At 38.2% G+C, this 17,658-nt stretch overlaps 1 protein-coding gene across 1 annotated transcript; it reads right to left on the bottom strand.

The window, feature by feature from the left end:
- Nucleotides 1–2,363: 2,363 nt before the first annotated feature.
- LOC101416211 (putative olfactory receptor 2B8) lies at nucleotides 2,364–3,200 on the bottom strand. The gene has a single exon (XM_004452163.2). The coding sequence runs from the start codon at nucleotides 3,198–3,200 to the stop codon at nucleotides 2,364–2,366; it is 837 nt and encodes a 278-aa protein (XP_004452220.2).
- Between the last annotated feature and the right edge of the window lie 14,458 nt (nucleotides 3,201–17,658).

The raw sequence follows: 17,658 nt of genomic DNA on the forward strand, positions 1-17,658 counted from the left end.
TTGTCAAAAGGATGAGAAGGCACCTGATTCAATGGGAGAAAATATTTGGCAATCACATATCTGATAAGGGTTTAATATCCATGCCATATAAAGATATCATACAACTCATCAATAAAAAGACAAACTACCCAACTAAAAAATGGGCAAAGGACTTGCAAAGACAATTGTCCAAAGGAGAAATATAAATTATGAAAAAACACATGAAAAAATGTTCAACATCACTGGTGGTTAGGGAAATGTAAATCAAAACTACAATGGGCGGTGGACTTGGCCCAGTGGTTAGGGCATCTGTCTACCACATGGGAGGTCCGCGGTTCAAACCCTGGGCCTCCTTGATCCATGTGGAGATGGCCCATGCGCAATGCTGATGTGCACAAGGAGTGCCCTGCCATGCAGGGGTGTCCCCCGCGTAGGGGAGCCCCATGCACAAGGAGCGCGTCCTGTAAGGAGAGCCACCAAACGTGAAAGAAAGTGCAGCCTGCTCAGGAACGGTGCCGCACACACGGGGAGCTGACACAGCAAGATGACACAACCAAAAGAAACACAGATTCCAGTGCCACTGACAACAACAGAAGCGAACAAAGAAGACGCAGCAAATAGACACAGAGAACAGACAACCAGGGGTGGGGGAGGAGAGAGAAATAAATAAATAAATCTTTAAAAAAAAAAACTACAATGAGGGGGAAGCAGACTTGGCCCAATGGATAGGGCATCCATCTACCACATGGGAGGTCCATGGTTCAAACCCCGGGCCTCCCTGACACATGTGGAGCTGGCCTACGCACAGCGCTGATGTGCGCAAGGAGTGAAGTCCCACACAGGAGTGTCCCCCGTGTAGGAGAGCCCCATGGGCAAGGAGTGCGCCCCGTAAGGAGAGCCGCCCAGCACAAAAGAAAGTTCAGCCTGCCCAGAAATGGTGCCGCACACACGGAGAGCTGACACAACAAGATGATGCAACTAAAAGAAATGCAGATTCCCATGCCACTGACAACAACAGAAGTGGACAAAAGAACATGCAGCGAATGAACACAGAGAACAGACAACTGGGGTGGGGGTGGGAAGGGGAGTGAAATAAAAATAAATATTAAAAAAAAAACTACAGTGAGATATCATTTCACACCTATTAGGCTGGCCAGTATTAAAAATTTGGAAAACTGTAAGTGTTGGAGAGGATGTGGAGAGATACGACCACTTATTCACTGTTGTTGGGAACGTAGAATGGTACAGTCACTGTAGAGGAATGTTTTGGCAGTTCCTTAGGTAGTTAAATACAGACTTGCCATGTGGCCTGGAGATACTATTACTAGATATATACACAGAAGAATAGAAGATGAACACTCACCTACACACGGATGCTGATAGCATCATTATTCATGATTGCCACAAGTTGGAAATAACCCAGGTGTCCATCAACAGAAGAATGGATAAACAAATTGTGGTGCATACACACAATGGAATTTTATACAGTGGTGAGAAGAAATGAAGTTGTGAAGAGAATGAAAACATGGATGAACCTAGAGGACATTACGTTGAGTGATGCAAGCCAGAAACAAAAAGGCAAATACTGCATGATTGCTCTATTATGAACTAAATATATTGTGTAACTCATGGAGAGCTGATGAGTTCTTTGTTTATTATTATTATTTTTGGATTAGTGGAAATGTTCTAAAAATGATTGAAGTGATGAATGCACAACTATGTGGTTATACTGAATACCATTATTGTACACTTTGGATAGATTTATGCTTTATTAATATGTGTCAATAAAATTGATTTGTTAAAAAAATAATAAAGTACATGTGATGATTGAAATTCTAAGGGAAAAAAAGAGGGAAAAAATTTTAAAGTTGGAAGTCATTGCTTTTGAGGTAAAGGAAAATGGACCAGATGAGTTCATTTTAATATGTTTTACAGAATTAGCTTACTTTTTAAATCTGAGCTTGTATAACTTAGAAAAAACAAAACATTTTAATAAATCAATTCTCATATAATGCAACAAAAGAGAACACAAATGGTATGTGGATAGAATGAAATGGAACGTAGGAAAAGATGATACTGAACAAGAAAAAACAAATGGAAATAACCAGCAAATAATGAACACAAACTCAAGAAATTTTTAGGATGCTTTTCTCATGTAGATTTTTTTAACACTAAGCATATTTCACAAAAATATATTGCTTCCCCCAATAGCCATGAATATCCTCAAAAAATCATAGTTATATGGTGACACTAAATCATAAAGATGTACTAATTTTAAAAGATTACACAGAAAGTCATTCTTAATCCAATACTAAACAACAAATCTACAGCTTCTCAGGAAAGATCTTTTGAAAAATGCCTCCAATTCTCTAACAGAGTGAAACCTAGGAAAAGCCTTTGTCTCCTCTTTTTGGTTTCCTCATCACCAGTTTCTTTATTGCTTCCTTGACATCTCTGTTTCTCAAAGTGTAGATTATGGGGTTGATCAAAGCTTGAATCAAATTATATAGCAGTGCAACAAATTTGGCCCCATCATGAGAGAGCTTTGGCTTGGGAGTCATGTACACATAGATGATAGTACTGTAGAAAATAGACACCACCATGAGATGGGAACCACAGGTCCCAAAGACCTTCTGTCTCCCTCCAGGTGTCTTTATCCTCATCACACTATGGGCAATACGCCCATAAGAGACTAAGACCAGTGAGAGAGGAAAGACGAGGAAGATGCTACTTAGCAACATAATCTCCTTCTTGTAATTGGTGGTGTCCACACAGGCCAGCTGTATTATTGGAGGTGTCTCACAATAGAAATGGTTTATCCGGTTGTGGCCACATCGGGGAAGGGTCATTGTGATAGGCGTGTGGACCAGTGAGTTGCTGAAACCAATTAACCAGGATACACTGGCCAATGTCCAGCACAGCTGTGGTGGCATGAGGGTGAGATAATGCAAAGGCTGGCAGATAGCAACATAGCGATCATAGGCCATCATGGCCAGAAGGACACACTCAGTGCCACCCAGACCCAGGGTGAGGAGAAGCTGGACCACACACCCAGGGAAACTTATGGATTTGTCTGGCCCCCCGAGATTGACCAACATCTGAGGGATGATGCAGGTCGCATTGATGAGATCAATAGAAGAGAGATGAGTGAGGAAGAAATACATGGGTGTGTGGAGATGGGGGTCGAGGCGGGATACTAGGATAATGGTCCCATTGCTCATGAGAGTTAGAATGTAGAATATCAAGATGAAAACAAATAAAATCCTCTCTACCCATGACTCTTCTGAGAAGCCCACCAAAATGAAGAAGTCTTCTCCAATTGTAGAATTGTCTCTTCCCATCACAACCCACAGGTTATGAATGACCTGTGAGGAAAAAAAGAGTCATTTTACCACTATTCTCTATTTGTGGTGTGTGAGATTTAATTTGACATAGAAAACAATATGAGTAGGAGAGAATGCTAACAAACTATTGCAGAAATTGCCTTATAGCACAATTCTCTCTCCCACCTTTCCTCTTGCAACCCTCCTTCCTTGTTTAGGCTCTTCTATGTGCCTGGAGCTCCACAGTGATTTTTCCTTTATAATATCATCTTGTGTATATCCTAAATTGCATGTTCTGTGTCCCAAACACATTTACCTAATTGTCATTTAAACATCAATCAAATCATCAAATGTCCCAATGCTTAGAATATAGGCAGAAATTTACCTAAGATACAATGAATATGGAGAATTTCTCCAGGACTAAATTGGGAGATTTCTGTGTTGTTGGTAAATTGACATGACTCAAAGAGGCAGCCAGATAGGGAGAAGGCACTCCCTCAGTCTGGTGCTGATGGGTTCATCCTGTTGATCCCAAGTTGGTACAGAAAGAGGGGGACCAACCCTTTGCTTTCCTATCCCCATCATGTCCTTTTCTCGTGACTTCTTGTCTTCCTCACAGCTGTACTTGTATTTGTTTTATTCTTATTATTTCTGGATAAAAATGAGTATATGGAAGACTGAGCATTGTATGTCCTTGGAACCCCTAACAGAAAGGAAAACCCTGCTCCAAAGGTGTAATATTAATGTCCATGACTGACAAACTTTAGTAGGAATGTTGGTTTTGATATTAAAGGCTATTTCATGATTCCCTACTCAAACTATATAAAAGATAATGATGAACTCTAGGCTATTCCCATTTCAATTTACCCACATTTTGTGTAGAAAAAAATGGCTTAATATGCATAGCATTTTGTTTGTTAAAATCTTCATATAGTGAACTCATCCAATCCCCACAATAGTCCAGATTTTATTTTAAAAATTGAGGAAAAAACATGTATTTTATTAGCACATCAGTGGTTCTGTCACATGTGCATGAGAATCACCATGAGGGCTTCTTAAAACATAGATTGCTGGGCCTCAACCACAGAGTGTCTGATGCAGTAAGTATGAATTGGGGTTCAAGGAACTGCGTTTATAACAAGTACCCAGGAGATGTTGATGGTGTTGGTTGGGGAAAACACTCAGAGAACCACTCTCTTACCTTTTTTATTTTTCCAGAGTAATCTTCATATTATATTTCATTGACTAGACATGCAATAGCTGGTTCCTTAATGAGATAACTAGTTAGCATATTAATAAAGGAATGAATATCAAAACCATATAATATTGAGTTAAAGTTGATGAGGAAGTTGGTGACAGCGTCTTAGATCCTAGGACCTGAACAATGCCTGGTTAGTGCACATTATCATCCTCAGACTCTCAAACTACCTCTTCCTTCACCTGTTAATGTTCTGAGTGCTAATTGGCATTTACTCAAATAACCTGAACATTTAAGAGTAACATGTAAGCATGTACATTTCTGCAAATATTGCGTACCTGTGAATATTTGCATCGGGTCCATACATCACAGAAAAATAGAGAATGTTGTGGTTTTTTTTTGCATGACTTTTAAAATAAACCTACACCTTCTCTAATAAAAACATTTTTATAAATAAGTTTTTATTATCCACTATCTCCTTTCCCAGATGTTTATAAGTGGTACTAATGAAGACAAAGTTGAATATTTGAATGACACCTTAATCCAATTATGTTCCACTGTCAGAATACCTCTGACAAATTCTTCCTGGCCACAATATATACCCAAAAGTCTGACCTACCATCTCACAAGGGTAAACAGGTATTCAGAAAGGGAATTTAAAATGAGTGCAAGTGATGACAGGATATGCAACTCAAACATATAGAGATTTAATATTATAGCCTAAAGTCAGCATTTGTCCCCTCCTCTTAATGTAAATCATAAAAAGTAGCATAGAGATTTAGAAACAGAAACTTAATTTAATGTTTGTTTTCAGCAAATCTTGGATTAGTCAAAACCCTAGACCAAAAATTTTGATATGGGCTGAATATTGTATGCAATAAAGGAGTGAAGAGAGGATGCTTGGAAATATTATTCGGTACTCTAGATCTCAGAAAGAGGTTACAAAATACACTTCTCAAAATTGAGTGGTACCCTCAATTAGGGATTTAATTAGGGTCTAAAACCTGAATGCCTTGTTTACAATGGAGGTGACCATGTAAATGATTGAAGGCAAAGTATGGATTTAGAGTGCTAAGGACTTAGCTAAATGTGAAATCACACAGACAAGCCATATTTTTAAAGAGGCTACCACAGTATCAGAGGAGGTGAAGAGAATGTTTATATTTGATGAGCCCCATAACTTCTTACTCTTTTGGTTGGGGAGAAGTAATACTACAAACATACAAAAAACTCAGATCACAAAAATATTGCAGTGGTTCTATAACAAGACTCTAGCTATCCCTAAAACAAATTTCATGTAAATTGTTAGTTGGTGAAAAACATTTATCCTGCAATGATGAGCAATTAAAAATAACTAGGAAAGAGCATGTACAAAGAAACCACAAGAAAAACATGATCAAAGAAAGAGGAAATATAAGTAACAGATATAGGACACAAACCAGCAAAAAAAATATATTGCTAAGGAGCAGAGGAAAATTGGAAAAAGCATGTCAGCATGAATAATAATTTTTAAAAATATAACAAAAGGCAATCACCTCTAAGAAGCATGAACATAGTGAAGAGATTCAAAACTTCAAGGAACATAAAGAAAACTGGGTATTAACTGTGATCCAGCACAGATCAGGAGCCTCAAGGAATGGGAAAAAGTTAAACTCTTATAGAAATGAAGACAAAATTGAATGAGATTCAATAGTAAGGTACATAGAAGAGGGAAATAAGAAAAGTGAGCAAATTGAAACAGAAATAAAGAGTTAAATGGAACTAGAAAGAAAATATTAGTTATGAAAGGAAGGCAGTGAAAGACGAGTACTCAAGGAAGACAATTAAAATAGTGGGATATTTAAACACTATTAAGGAACATTGTTGAAATTAAAGGAGATTGTATCTATAGATTTGAAGAACATACTATATCCTCAGAAGACTGATTCAAGCAATCAGGCCTGGTAATTTTAGTGAATGTTGAATATACAGAAGTTTTAAGCAGCTTGACAAAAGGGTGAAGTCTCTTGTAGAGCAAACAAATCATCTGGCTTCAGACACCTAGACCATATACAACACTGGAAAACCCTAAAGGAGAGCCTATATAATCCTCAAAAGGGCTTCACCTGGGGTGTACTGGGAATATTTTGGTGGGGACACCTGCCTTAATGAAAAGTTTTTTTCCCATGAAAAAGTCCCACTCTTCTAGTCATCTGGTAGACCCCCCAAATGGGGCAAAGGGCTAAAGAGCCTTTCTCTGTCTCCATCTCTGCCAAATGAAGATTTATGATGGGGATCCAAGCAGGTTCTGGAACAGGCTGGGGGCCTACCTTGACTGTACTGGGAAATAAAATTTGTGGATGGCACTCCAAAATATTGGGTACCCTGAGTTGTAAGACCAAGACAGAGGTCCAGCTTTTGCCTGGGTCCAAGGGCAGTAATAACTCTTAAGATAAAGAGTATGGCCCAAAGTTTTATACCCACAAAGTCTTAAACATGCAAGAGCTATGGGAATATTGCTCCCATGAGCCCATAAACGATATGGAAGTTCACATCCAAAGGCTTAGCAGGGTATATTGAAATGTGCTATATACCCAAATAAAACCAGAGCAAGGAGGAGGGTGACAGAAATGAACATAAATGTTGAATGCCTTGAAAGTGTTGAAATAACATACAACACTCTTTGGGAGGGGTAAATGGAAAGAAAAAACTCTGCAATATAGAGTAAGTACAATGATTTTCCAATTATTAAGAGTTAGAGTTCAAAAAACATCATTAAAACTGACAAAATGACAACCAGTCATAAATATACTTGAGAATATAAAGAGTGACATTAATAAAATTGACATCATCAAAAGAAGTAATTGGTGAATGAACATGAAGGTAGAAGAAAATACATTAATCATTGCTCATGATAGGAAATATAGACACTTCCTAAAGAAATAAATTATAAAGTATTATTTCTTAATAGTAATATAAATTATTATCAATATTTATATTATTAAGTAAATGTATTACTAGACAGCTAAGCTCTGGAATATTTATTTCTTCTAGAAGAAACATATGCACACACAAAAAAGTAAAGACAGTAGAAAACAAAGCTAAAGCTTTCCTAAAACCTACATAAACAGAGAATAGCATAAAATAATATAATTAGGACTAAACTGTCATAGTAGTAAATGTTAATGGACTAAACTCCGTTAAAATAAAAATCTTTTTTTGGATCACAAAGTAAGGCATACCTACATCAATATGATTCATATAAGGCTTAAAAATGGAAGATGGTCAATAATATGTGAGGGAAACACAATAAAAAAAGAAATAATGTTTATTATATTAATGTAATACAAGATTGAATTTGAACTAAAAACCTCTAAGCAAGAGAAAGAAAGACAATTCACCATACCAGAATATGCTGTGATCTCAATAAAATTCCCACACAATTTTATTTTGGAGTGGGATAAGTTCATTCAGAGTTCAAGTGGAAACTAATGAAGCACGAAAAGTCAAGAATATCTTTTTAGAAAAAATAATGAGAGGTTATTACTCCTTCCAGGTATTTTAACATACTCTAAAACTCAATAATATAAACTGTTATGGATGTTTTAACAGATAGCTCTATATAACAGAAAAGAAAGATCATAAATAGACACAAATACATATGGAAATTAAATATGTTAAAATGGTACAATAAAAATCAGTGAGGAAAAGAAATATACTCAATAGATGTTGAATCACCTACTTACGGATCAGAAAAAAAGATAAAGTTGGACACATACCTCAACCTTTACACCAGGATAAATTAGAAATGGACCAAGTATTTAAATATAATAAAGAAACTATAATAGAACTAGAAGAAATCATGATAGAATTCTTTACTGACCTTGCAAGGAAGAAGGCTTTTCTAACATTAACATAAAACAAAAAATAATTATTCATAAATGAACTTCAATATTTCATAAACCTTCAAAACAAAATAAAAAAACTTGAAAAAGGGAACAAATATTTTTAATTCACTGCAAAAGGAACTAAATTTCCAAATATATACAGTGCATCTACAAATGAGTGGAATAGCAAATTAATAGATAGCAAGGGGTATGAAGAGAGATTTCCCTTAAAAAAGGAAATCAATCATTATGAAAGGAAGAAAAAGTCCCAATTACACTCATAATAACACAAATGCAAATTAATCTACTCTTCAGCACCATTCTCACTTTCCATTTTACAGAAATGAGTACTTCAAAGAACAAACTTTATCGAAAGCAGTTTATGGTATCTATCAAAATTATGAATGACAAACCCTGTGAATCAGCTATTTCTTTTCTAAAAATTTAGCCTATGTATACTCTCACAGATATATGAAATGGTGTGCATAAAAGGCTGTTCATTGAAGCATGCTTGTGATCATTTTTCCTATAGAAGGGGGAGGCTTGTTTCATGGTAATTTCAGTGTAGTGATTAAGAAGTCATTTCCTTTGTCTAGTACAAATGACCTGCTTTAAACTTAAACTTATCTCTCCCAGTAAACAGATGATCAAAAAACCCACAGATCACATATCCACTTAACAACAGTATTTGTATGCTGAGTACAATCAAATCATTCCTAACCTTTTTCTATTAAGGTATTTTCCATTGTTTTCATCATTTTCTGGATATTTCTCTTGCCTCACATCCTTGTTAAATAGAACTGCCCTTCAAATGGACCCAGTCCTTGAGTTAAAGCATAAAAAAGCAAAAGCACTGAGTATGTTAAGCTGTAATCAAGGTAGCACCGTGGCTCAGCTCTCACACTAGTCCTAGAAAGCACTGAAAAGAAACACAAAATTCTTCAAATATCTAAAGAGTGTGTGACATGGATTAGGACCCCATGCATGGAAAACCTACTTCTCTCTTAATTGTTTTCTGCCTCATATTGTGGCTAATTATGAGGCAGGCCTGGGTATTGAGATACATGAATAATGCTTTAGGAGAGAAGTTCAACCAGGTTTTTGCACATACGTATAAAAGGATGGAGGCTACAATGAGTATGCATGTGGTTAGTGCTGAACACCGGGTCTCTTCCTTCTGCTCAGTCTCCTGGTATCACACTGGATCTCTTAGAGGTTCCCACTAACCCGGTGCATGTGCACACACACACATGATATTCACACCCCCACACACCAGACTCACACACACCACCACCACCATCACCTCCTCCATGAGGATAGGAATCTTCTGTTCTGCTGCTGATTCTGAGTGAGCGTATCTGACTCTTCCTTTCTTCAGTTTAAAGAACCCACACATAAACCTAAATCATCTTCTAAGTAAACACCCACCCTTTTGCAGGTTCTTATGGATATTAATTACAGATGATACCAGGAAAACTAATGATATTTTTAAAATAAAATAAATGATAAATCCAGGAGTCTTTTAAAGCCTATCATATTTTTCTATTATTTTTCTACTATTCTCTGAAACTTTTCTAAGTTCTTGTTATTTCTTCTGAATCATCTTAATTTTTCTCTATAGAGCCAATCCCAGGCAGCCCCTTCTTACTTTACACACCTCTCTCTCTTTTCAACATAAAAGCCCCAATTTTAGGTCTCAAATGCACCATTACTTTGAGTCAAAACTCCATTTCAGAGACTTAGCAGGGTAAAGATAGTGGCAGTGGACTTCAAATGACATTCAGCTTGTATCCAAAAGAAAAAGGGAGATGGGTGCTGTGCTGTCAACATAATCCTGCTCCATATAGAGAACACTTCTCTGACTCCTCTCTTAGATAGGCAATTTAGGGAATCTGGGAATAGCTTTTTGGCTCTGGCATAGCTACAGGGACCCACAATCTCTGGTGGTAAATTAGCCCTTCCTTAGATGAGAAGGTGTAGTAGGACCTGAGGGATGCGGGTTCCATGGAGAATGCATTTGCCCCCCCACAGGGCCTGACATCCAAAAAGCAATGATTGGGAATGCCCAACTGTACCAGGACATCTTAAAATTGTTCATGAATGGAATATGCTTGCTCTAATATAGTTTTTCTTCTGATCATTTTTTTTATTTTTAAAGGAGCGTTAGATTACATAAATGTTACATAAAAAATATAGGGCATTCCCATATGCCCTACCTCCTCCCCTCCCACAATTTCTCACATTAACAACATCTTTCATTAGTGTGGTACATTTGTTATAATTGATGAACACATATTAAAACATTGCTGCTAACCATGGACTATAGTTTTCTCTGTTCTGCACATTTTTGTAGGTTATGACAAAATATATAATGGCCTGTACCCATCATTGCAAGGTCATGCAGGACAATTCCAATGTCCCAAAAAGTCCCCCATATTATATATATTCTTCCCTTTCCTTCCCCCCAGTACCTCTGGTGGCCACTGCCTATATATCAAAGATAAAAATTCTATACTTGCTAAATATATGTTCCAGAGACTTAAACATTTGGTCCGTTCATGTGCCATTTGAGCCCTGAATCTCAGAAGAGTTGCAACACCTACTCTCCAGTTAATTGGACATACCCAGGACAACTAACAAGGAGATGATAATAGACAATACCCATCCCAAGGAATGGAGAGGGTCTTCAACTGCAAGCCAGATAGATGCATATATCTGCCCCCATGGGATCTAAATCCCCTCTCAATTAGAAGCAGTGTGGGCATCACCATCCCAAAATGCTCAAGACTGGGGAATGAGCAATGGACTAAAGTAGACTTAATTATTATTCTATTATAGACTTATTAATATGCTAATATATTCTATTATACTGGCTTTAATATAATTGAGTGGCTATTTTCTCTATGTGGTAAATGAAAGAATAACACACTATCCAAATAATAATTTTATTAAATTATCTCTACTTCAGATAAACTTATTTCTTCATTAGGTTAATCCACATGCTTGAATTCTTTAGATTGTGATTCTCATACTAGGATACAAGAATTTTCATATGCCTAATATTAAAAATAAAAACAACTGTTCCATGAGTATTTTATTACTTTGGTTGGTGCCTTGAGCTATAAATAGAAGAGTATGGATTCTTGGGCAGTGGCTAGTTGGGAAGGCTTTAGAAGTTGACGGGTCAGATTCAAATCCTGGCCCTCTACTTAATGTCTGGGTAACCTGAGTTAAGTTACTTAACCTAATTATCTAACCTGCATTTACTTAATAAAAATAAGGTGTGGGTTTGGGAATAATATCTCTCATGTTGAAAGAACTGAATGTGACAATGTAGTATATTATATGTCATGATTCTTGATATAAATAAAGTTCAGTGAATGGTATCTATTGTTACAAGAAACATTAGCTTTGAATACAGAAAAAATATTACCTAAGATAAAAAAATATGTTAGTATCTCCACATAATCTAGAATCCTGGCCAAGACTAATCAAAGTAAAATTGAAATCTGTTAAGCTCACATTTGATTACCTCTCCAATAACCATTCTTTCTAAACTCACTCTTTCTGTATTAAAAATTGACTCTCAAAAAATATTGTTGGCCATTTTGTTTCTGAGGGACCCACAGAGGAGATGTTCATGGCTCTGGGATGACAAAGGTCACTTCATGCAGGGAAAGAGGACTTCAAAATCATGAAATGATATCCATGCAAAAAGCTTCAAGGACAGATATTCCATCATGTCAGTGGACATCACATCTGCAAATCAGTTGTTCACAGTTGGAGCAAGGAGAGGAATTATGGAGATAAGAAATTGGATTTTTCCAAAACCAGAACTCAGTCAGGGAAAGGAAAGTGGTCTTAAAAACAAGAAATGATATCCATGCAACATATCTTTCAGAAAGACACATCTGCCAGCATGCTATTGAAGCAGACATCTCATATTAAAAAGAATCATATTACATGTAGTGAATTGGCAGACGATTTTACTCACTGAGTGACTGAACATGTGTTAACTCACAAAGGAAAGAATCTATTTATAAAACAGATTCCAATCTTCAGCAATCTATTTGGAAAAGCCTTTGGTGACCAGTTATCTTTTAATCAACAAAAGCAAATGTGCAATAGAAGTAAATTATATGAATGTAGTCTAATTAGAAAATAGTTTATTCAAAGCTCTGGTCTTACACATTAAAATGGAATTCACATAGGAGAGAAACTCTATGAATGTCATCTATGTGGGAAAGCCTCCACTCCATGTTCTGTTCCTGAAACAACATGAGAAAACTCACACTGGAGTAAAACCCAACAAGTGCCATATAAGCCTTTCAGTCATGTTCTGACCTTAGATTACATGAGAGAACTCATACTACAAATGCTTTGAATATGAAAGTTATTTCAGCCCTTAAGTTAACATTTAGTAGAGAATTCACACACTGGAGAAATATTGTAACAAACCCAATATTGGCTTTAGTCATCCTGGCTACTTCATCAATTTAAGTCAATTCATATTTGAGAGAATACATGTAATAAATGTCACCTATGTAGCCTTAAGTAGATGGTGTGATGATATTGAAAGTGGATGTTTCTTTACAACTACCACAGTGGTTCCTGCTGCAACATTATGCTTAAAAATTTCTGTCCCATATCCAGAGTATGTGTCTATGATAGTTTTTGCCTATGACAAAACTCTTCTCCTTTGAGTTTTGTGGTGTTTTTTCTATGAACTGAGCTATGCCATCAGTAGAAATGACTTTTGTCATCCACTGTATTGATTTCTCTTCAGAGGCCTGGGATTTTGCCATTTGGGCATTTGTATCTAAGAGACACATGAAGATTTGCATGCCTCTTTCCTCCTCTACCCTAATGGATACATAAGGCTTCTGATCCCTGGTGGGGACCCAGAGTCCTTGGCTCCATCTCCAAGCATTCTTTTTAAAGGAATCATAGTACAGATGATGGGGAGCATTCTTCCTATCTGACTCATGCTCACAGTCAGAATTGTCTTCCTCACCATCCTGGCCCATGCACAAGGAAGCCATAGCAACTCGTGTGTTCCTATTTCCTGGACTGCACCTGGGGCTTGTAGGGCAGGTCTCCAGAATTCCAAACCCTAGCAGGTTGGTGAGCTCTCTCCCTCCTGCTCTTTTTAAAGATATATCTATTTATTTATTTCTCCCCTCTCCCTCCAGTGCCTGTTCTCTGTGTCCATTTGCTGTGTGTTCTTCTGTGTCTGCCTGCATTCTCATTAGGCAGCTCTGGGAACAGATCCTGGGACCTTTCGGAGTGGGAGAGAGGCAATCATTTTCTTGCACCACCTCAGCTCCCTTATCCACTGCATCTCTTATTATCTCTTCTCTGTGTCTCTTTTTGTTGCATCATCTGGCTGAGCAATCTCTCTGTGTGGACCAGCACTCCCCATGGGCCAGCTCACCACATGGGACAGCTCGCCTTCACCAGGAGGCCCTGGGCATCAAACCCTGGGCCTCCTATATGGTAGATGGGAGCCCAATTGCTTGAGCAATATCTGTTTCCCCCTGCTGTCTCTTAAGGATTATAACAGAGCCTTAATCTTTTACTTACAGGGACAATCTTCTGCCCCATAATATTGGCAATTTTTCTATAGGGATCCCATCTATTTCTCCTTTGTCTATCCCCTGCTTTGGTAACCAAAGACACATTTCCCTATTGGTGGGCTGGGCCTGCCCCCTCCTCTGCCTTTCCTTGATAGTTCTTTAGTCCCCTTTATGGCCCTTCTGGCATTGCTTCCCATTGTGGGGCTTCTACACTTTTGGGTCACCTCAGTAAAAATGACTGATGCTTTGCTGCTGATTCCACCCCAAAGCAGTAAATTGTGGTGGATCTTTTCTACCATTTCACCCACCACTGTCCCCAGAGACAATAGAAAGGATACAGGGGTCTCTTCCTGGGCAGGCCTTCATTTCATGAGTGCCTCCGATGCCAACCAAGGCAGTACTGTCTCATCCAGGTCCTGACCAGGAGTCGAATGATGTTTCCATGGGTGTTTCCTTTACCAAAGGGCAGTTATGGCCTTATGATCATTCTTCCAGGGGATTTTTCTTTTTTGGAAGTCCCCCACAGTTGGGAATATTGTTCTCATGGTCCCAGGCTCCCAGACTAATAGTGACATAGGTTTGTCTCCATCCCTGCCCTGTTGGTTGTCCTAATTCTTACAGGCAAAAATACATTGCAGCAGGAGGTCAGTGGTTAGCTTCCCCTGGGTGCATCTAAGTCTGTAATATGCCCTCTTTGAACAGATACACTAACCAAGCCACATGAAACTCCCCTGTCTTTTGGCAATATCCATCTTTTAACTAATGTATTTCATTTTGCAGAAAATATCTCATTTCGACTGTTACATTTTAAGGAATGCCAGGTGGTTCTGTGTTGAGTAAGTTTAACTTTGGACCTGAAAACAACCCTGACTTCGTGGAGCTACCTGTACAGGATTGAAAACTTCCCTTGGGAGTCATTTGATACCCTTGAAAGATTGTTGGGATTAGCAAGTGGCATCAGAGTGTGCAGGTGACCAGCAGCCAGGGTATAATTTCCGTACTCTTCCTAGGATCCATTTTTTGCCTTTCTTCCCTCATCCACCACACCACTTTGTCACTATTAACATGGAGGTTGCTTCCAAATCATTTATACTCACATGCCTAGAGGAATGCCAGACTCTAAGTCAGCCCATCTCCCTCCAGAGAGCTTTCATTAGGATGACTGAACTAATGAACTTATGCCTCTACCATGCCATGGAGTGCTTTGTGGCACACAAAACTGTTGGGGCAAAATACTCATTATGCCACATAAGGAAGGATTTCTCTGCATTTAGGATAGCAGAGAGTCCATGCAGGTGTTGGGGTCACCAAAACAACACATGTTTTACACAGGTACTAGATGGGAAAACATTTACTCACAAAGAGAAGAGACAAAGCAAGCTCAGCTTCACTATTCGGTTTTGGTCCTCCATGGCGAGTGGTCCGAATCCATAGCCAATGCAGGAATGGTCTGCATATACCCTTCTCATGTACTGTAGGTGGGACACTTGCCTTCCTCCCCATCAGGAACACATGTAACCACAGGGTAGGGCCAGACGCTATAAAACAATGCCCATGACTTGGCCAAGGAGTCTCCAGTGAATGTTAGTGCAATGCTGTTGGCAAAAGGGGAAAGGATGTTCCATCAGGCCACCATTTGCTAGGGAATGTCTTTTATTTCCAGACACTCCTGAGAAAGAAGTGAGCCCATATCTATCATCCCATCCCATGAGCAAGATTAACTCATCTACTCCTAAACATAGGGTTTATTTGTGGTTTACAGGGAAAAGTGGCAGGTCTCATTTAGACTGTCCTTTTCCACATTATGTTTTACTTTTTATATATTTTGAACCTTTAACAAGTTCATTCTATTTCTGTTTTTTGATATTTTTTCATTTGAATTCGATATAGAGAATGAGAATTTGTGAGTGGCAAATCCTCTTAAGGAAAAATAAATTATAACTATTCCTCCAGGCTGATATTTGCTCCTATGAACTTAAACTTAAGTTCAAATGAATTTTTATTATTTAGCCACTATAAGAAATTTGGTTAGAAATGCAAAACCATGTAATCTACCTGATGTTAAAGCTTATTCTGGTTGCTGGTAGATATCAGTTCCCTGCAGTACTGAGACACCTGTTTCTCTACTGGTGTCAGCTGAGGATCATACCTAGCTTCTAAAGATCATCCATGTTCCCTAGCTCACAGGCACTTTCCTCCTTCACAGCCAGCAACTGTGTGTCAAGTCCATCTCACTGTTCAAATCTCTCTTCCTCCTATTGTCTCATTTCTCAAGTAGGAGAGGTTCTGAGCTTTAAAAAGTTATGTGATTTGATTTGTCCAGCAGAGAAAATTCATGTTACCCAGGTAAATCTCCCCATCTCATTGTCTGTATTTAATCTTATTTGTAAACTATCTTTTTGCCATTTAAGGTAATATATTCACAGGTGCTGGGGACTAGGTTATAGACATATTTGGGGGCTATTATTCAGCCTACTTCCCAATAAATTAAAAGTTTAATGCACAGATAACATGATTTTAGAACTTAATATTCTTTGAACACCAGTGATGAACTTAATAATTCATAATGAGCTTCAATTATATATTTATAACTTTTATAATAATTTATATCTGTTTTCTAAGGTTTGGGCTGAAAACTAATTTTTAACTTCTTAGATCACTTACCTGCTAAAGTTGGTAATGTATCACTTCATATGCAATCTTTTTTTTTTTTTTTTTTAATTTTTTTATTTTTTATTGACTTTGTAATAATATTACATTAAAAATATATATGTGAGGTCCCATTCAACCCCACCCCCCCACCCCCCCTCCCCCCCCCCAACAACACTCGTTCCCATCATCATGACACATCCATTGGATTTGGTAAGTACATCTTTGGGCACCTCTGCACCTCATATACATTGGTTCACATCATGGCCCATACTCTCCTCTATTCCATCATGTAGGCCCTGTGAGGATTTACAATGTCCGGTGATTACCTCTGAAGCACCATCCAGGGCAGCTCCATGTCCCGAAGACGCCTCCACCTCTCATCTCTTCCTGCCTTTCCCCATACCCTTTGTCCATTATGTCCACTTTTCCCAATCCAATGCCACCTCTTCTATGTGGACACTGGATTGGTTGTGTCCATTGCACCTTTATGTCAAGAGGAGGCTCAGATTCCACCTGGATGCTGGATGCAATCCTCCCATTTTCAGTTGTAATCACTCTAGGCTCCATGGTGTGGTGGTTGTCCTTCTTCACCTCCATCTTAGCTGAGTGTGGTAAGTCCAATAAATCAGATTGTAGGTGCTGGAGTCTGTTGAGGCTCAGGATCTGGCTATCACATTGTCAGTCCAGAGATTCAAATCCCCTAAATATATCTTAAACCCCAACATTAACTGCACCTCCAGCACATTAGCATGAAAGTCTTATGAAGGGAGATCCCATCTGAGTCCAGATTCATCACACATAAACACCATTTCCAAAGAGGGGCCATCTGCCCTGGTAGTTAACCCCATCGGCCATGACCATAACTCCCATGGGTCTCTTTAGCCCTCAAAGGAACCAATATCTGGGGGTTGTATCTGCTTTATCTGTCTCTCTGACTCTGCTCAGTTGTGCATGATGGCAAACCTTCTGCCAGCCTCCAGACTCTTTTTTAGAAACTCGTAGCCATATAAACTCATTTCTCCTTTCCATTTCCCCCTTACTTTAGGTCAAACAGCATTTTAAAG

Source organism: Dasypus novemcinctus, chromosome 2, assembly GCF_030445035.2.
Source record: "Dasypus novemcinctus isolate mDasNov1 chromosome 2, mDasNov1.1.hap2, whole genome shotgun sequence".
Taxonomy (NCBI): Eukaryota; Metazoa; Chordata; class Mammalia; order Cingulata; family Dasypodidae; genus Dasypus; species Dasypus novemcinctus.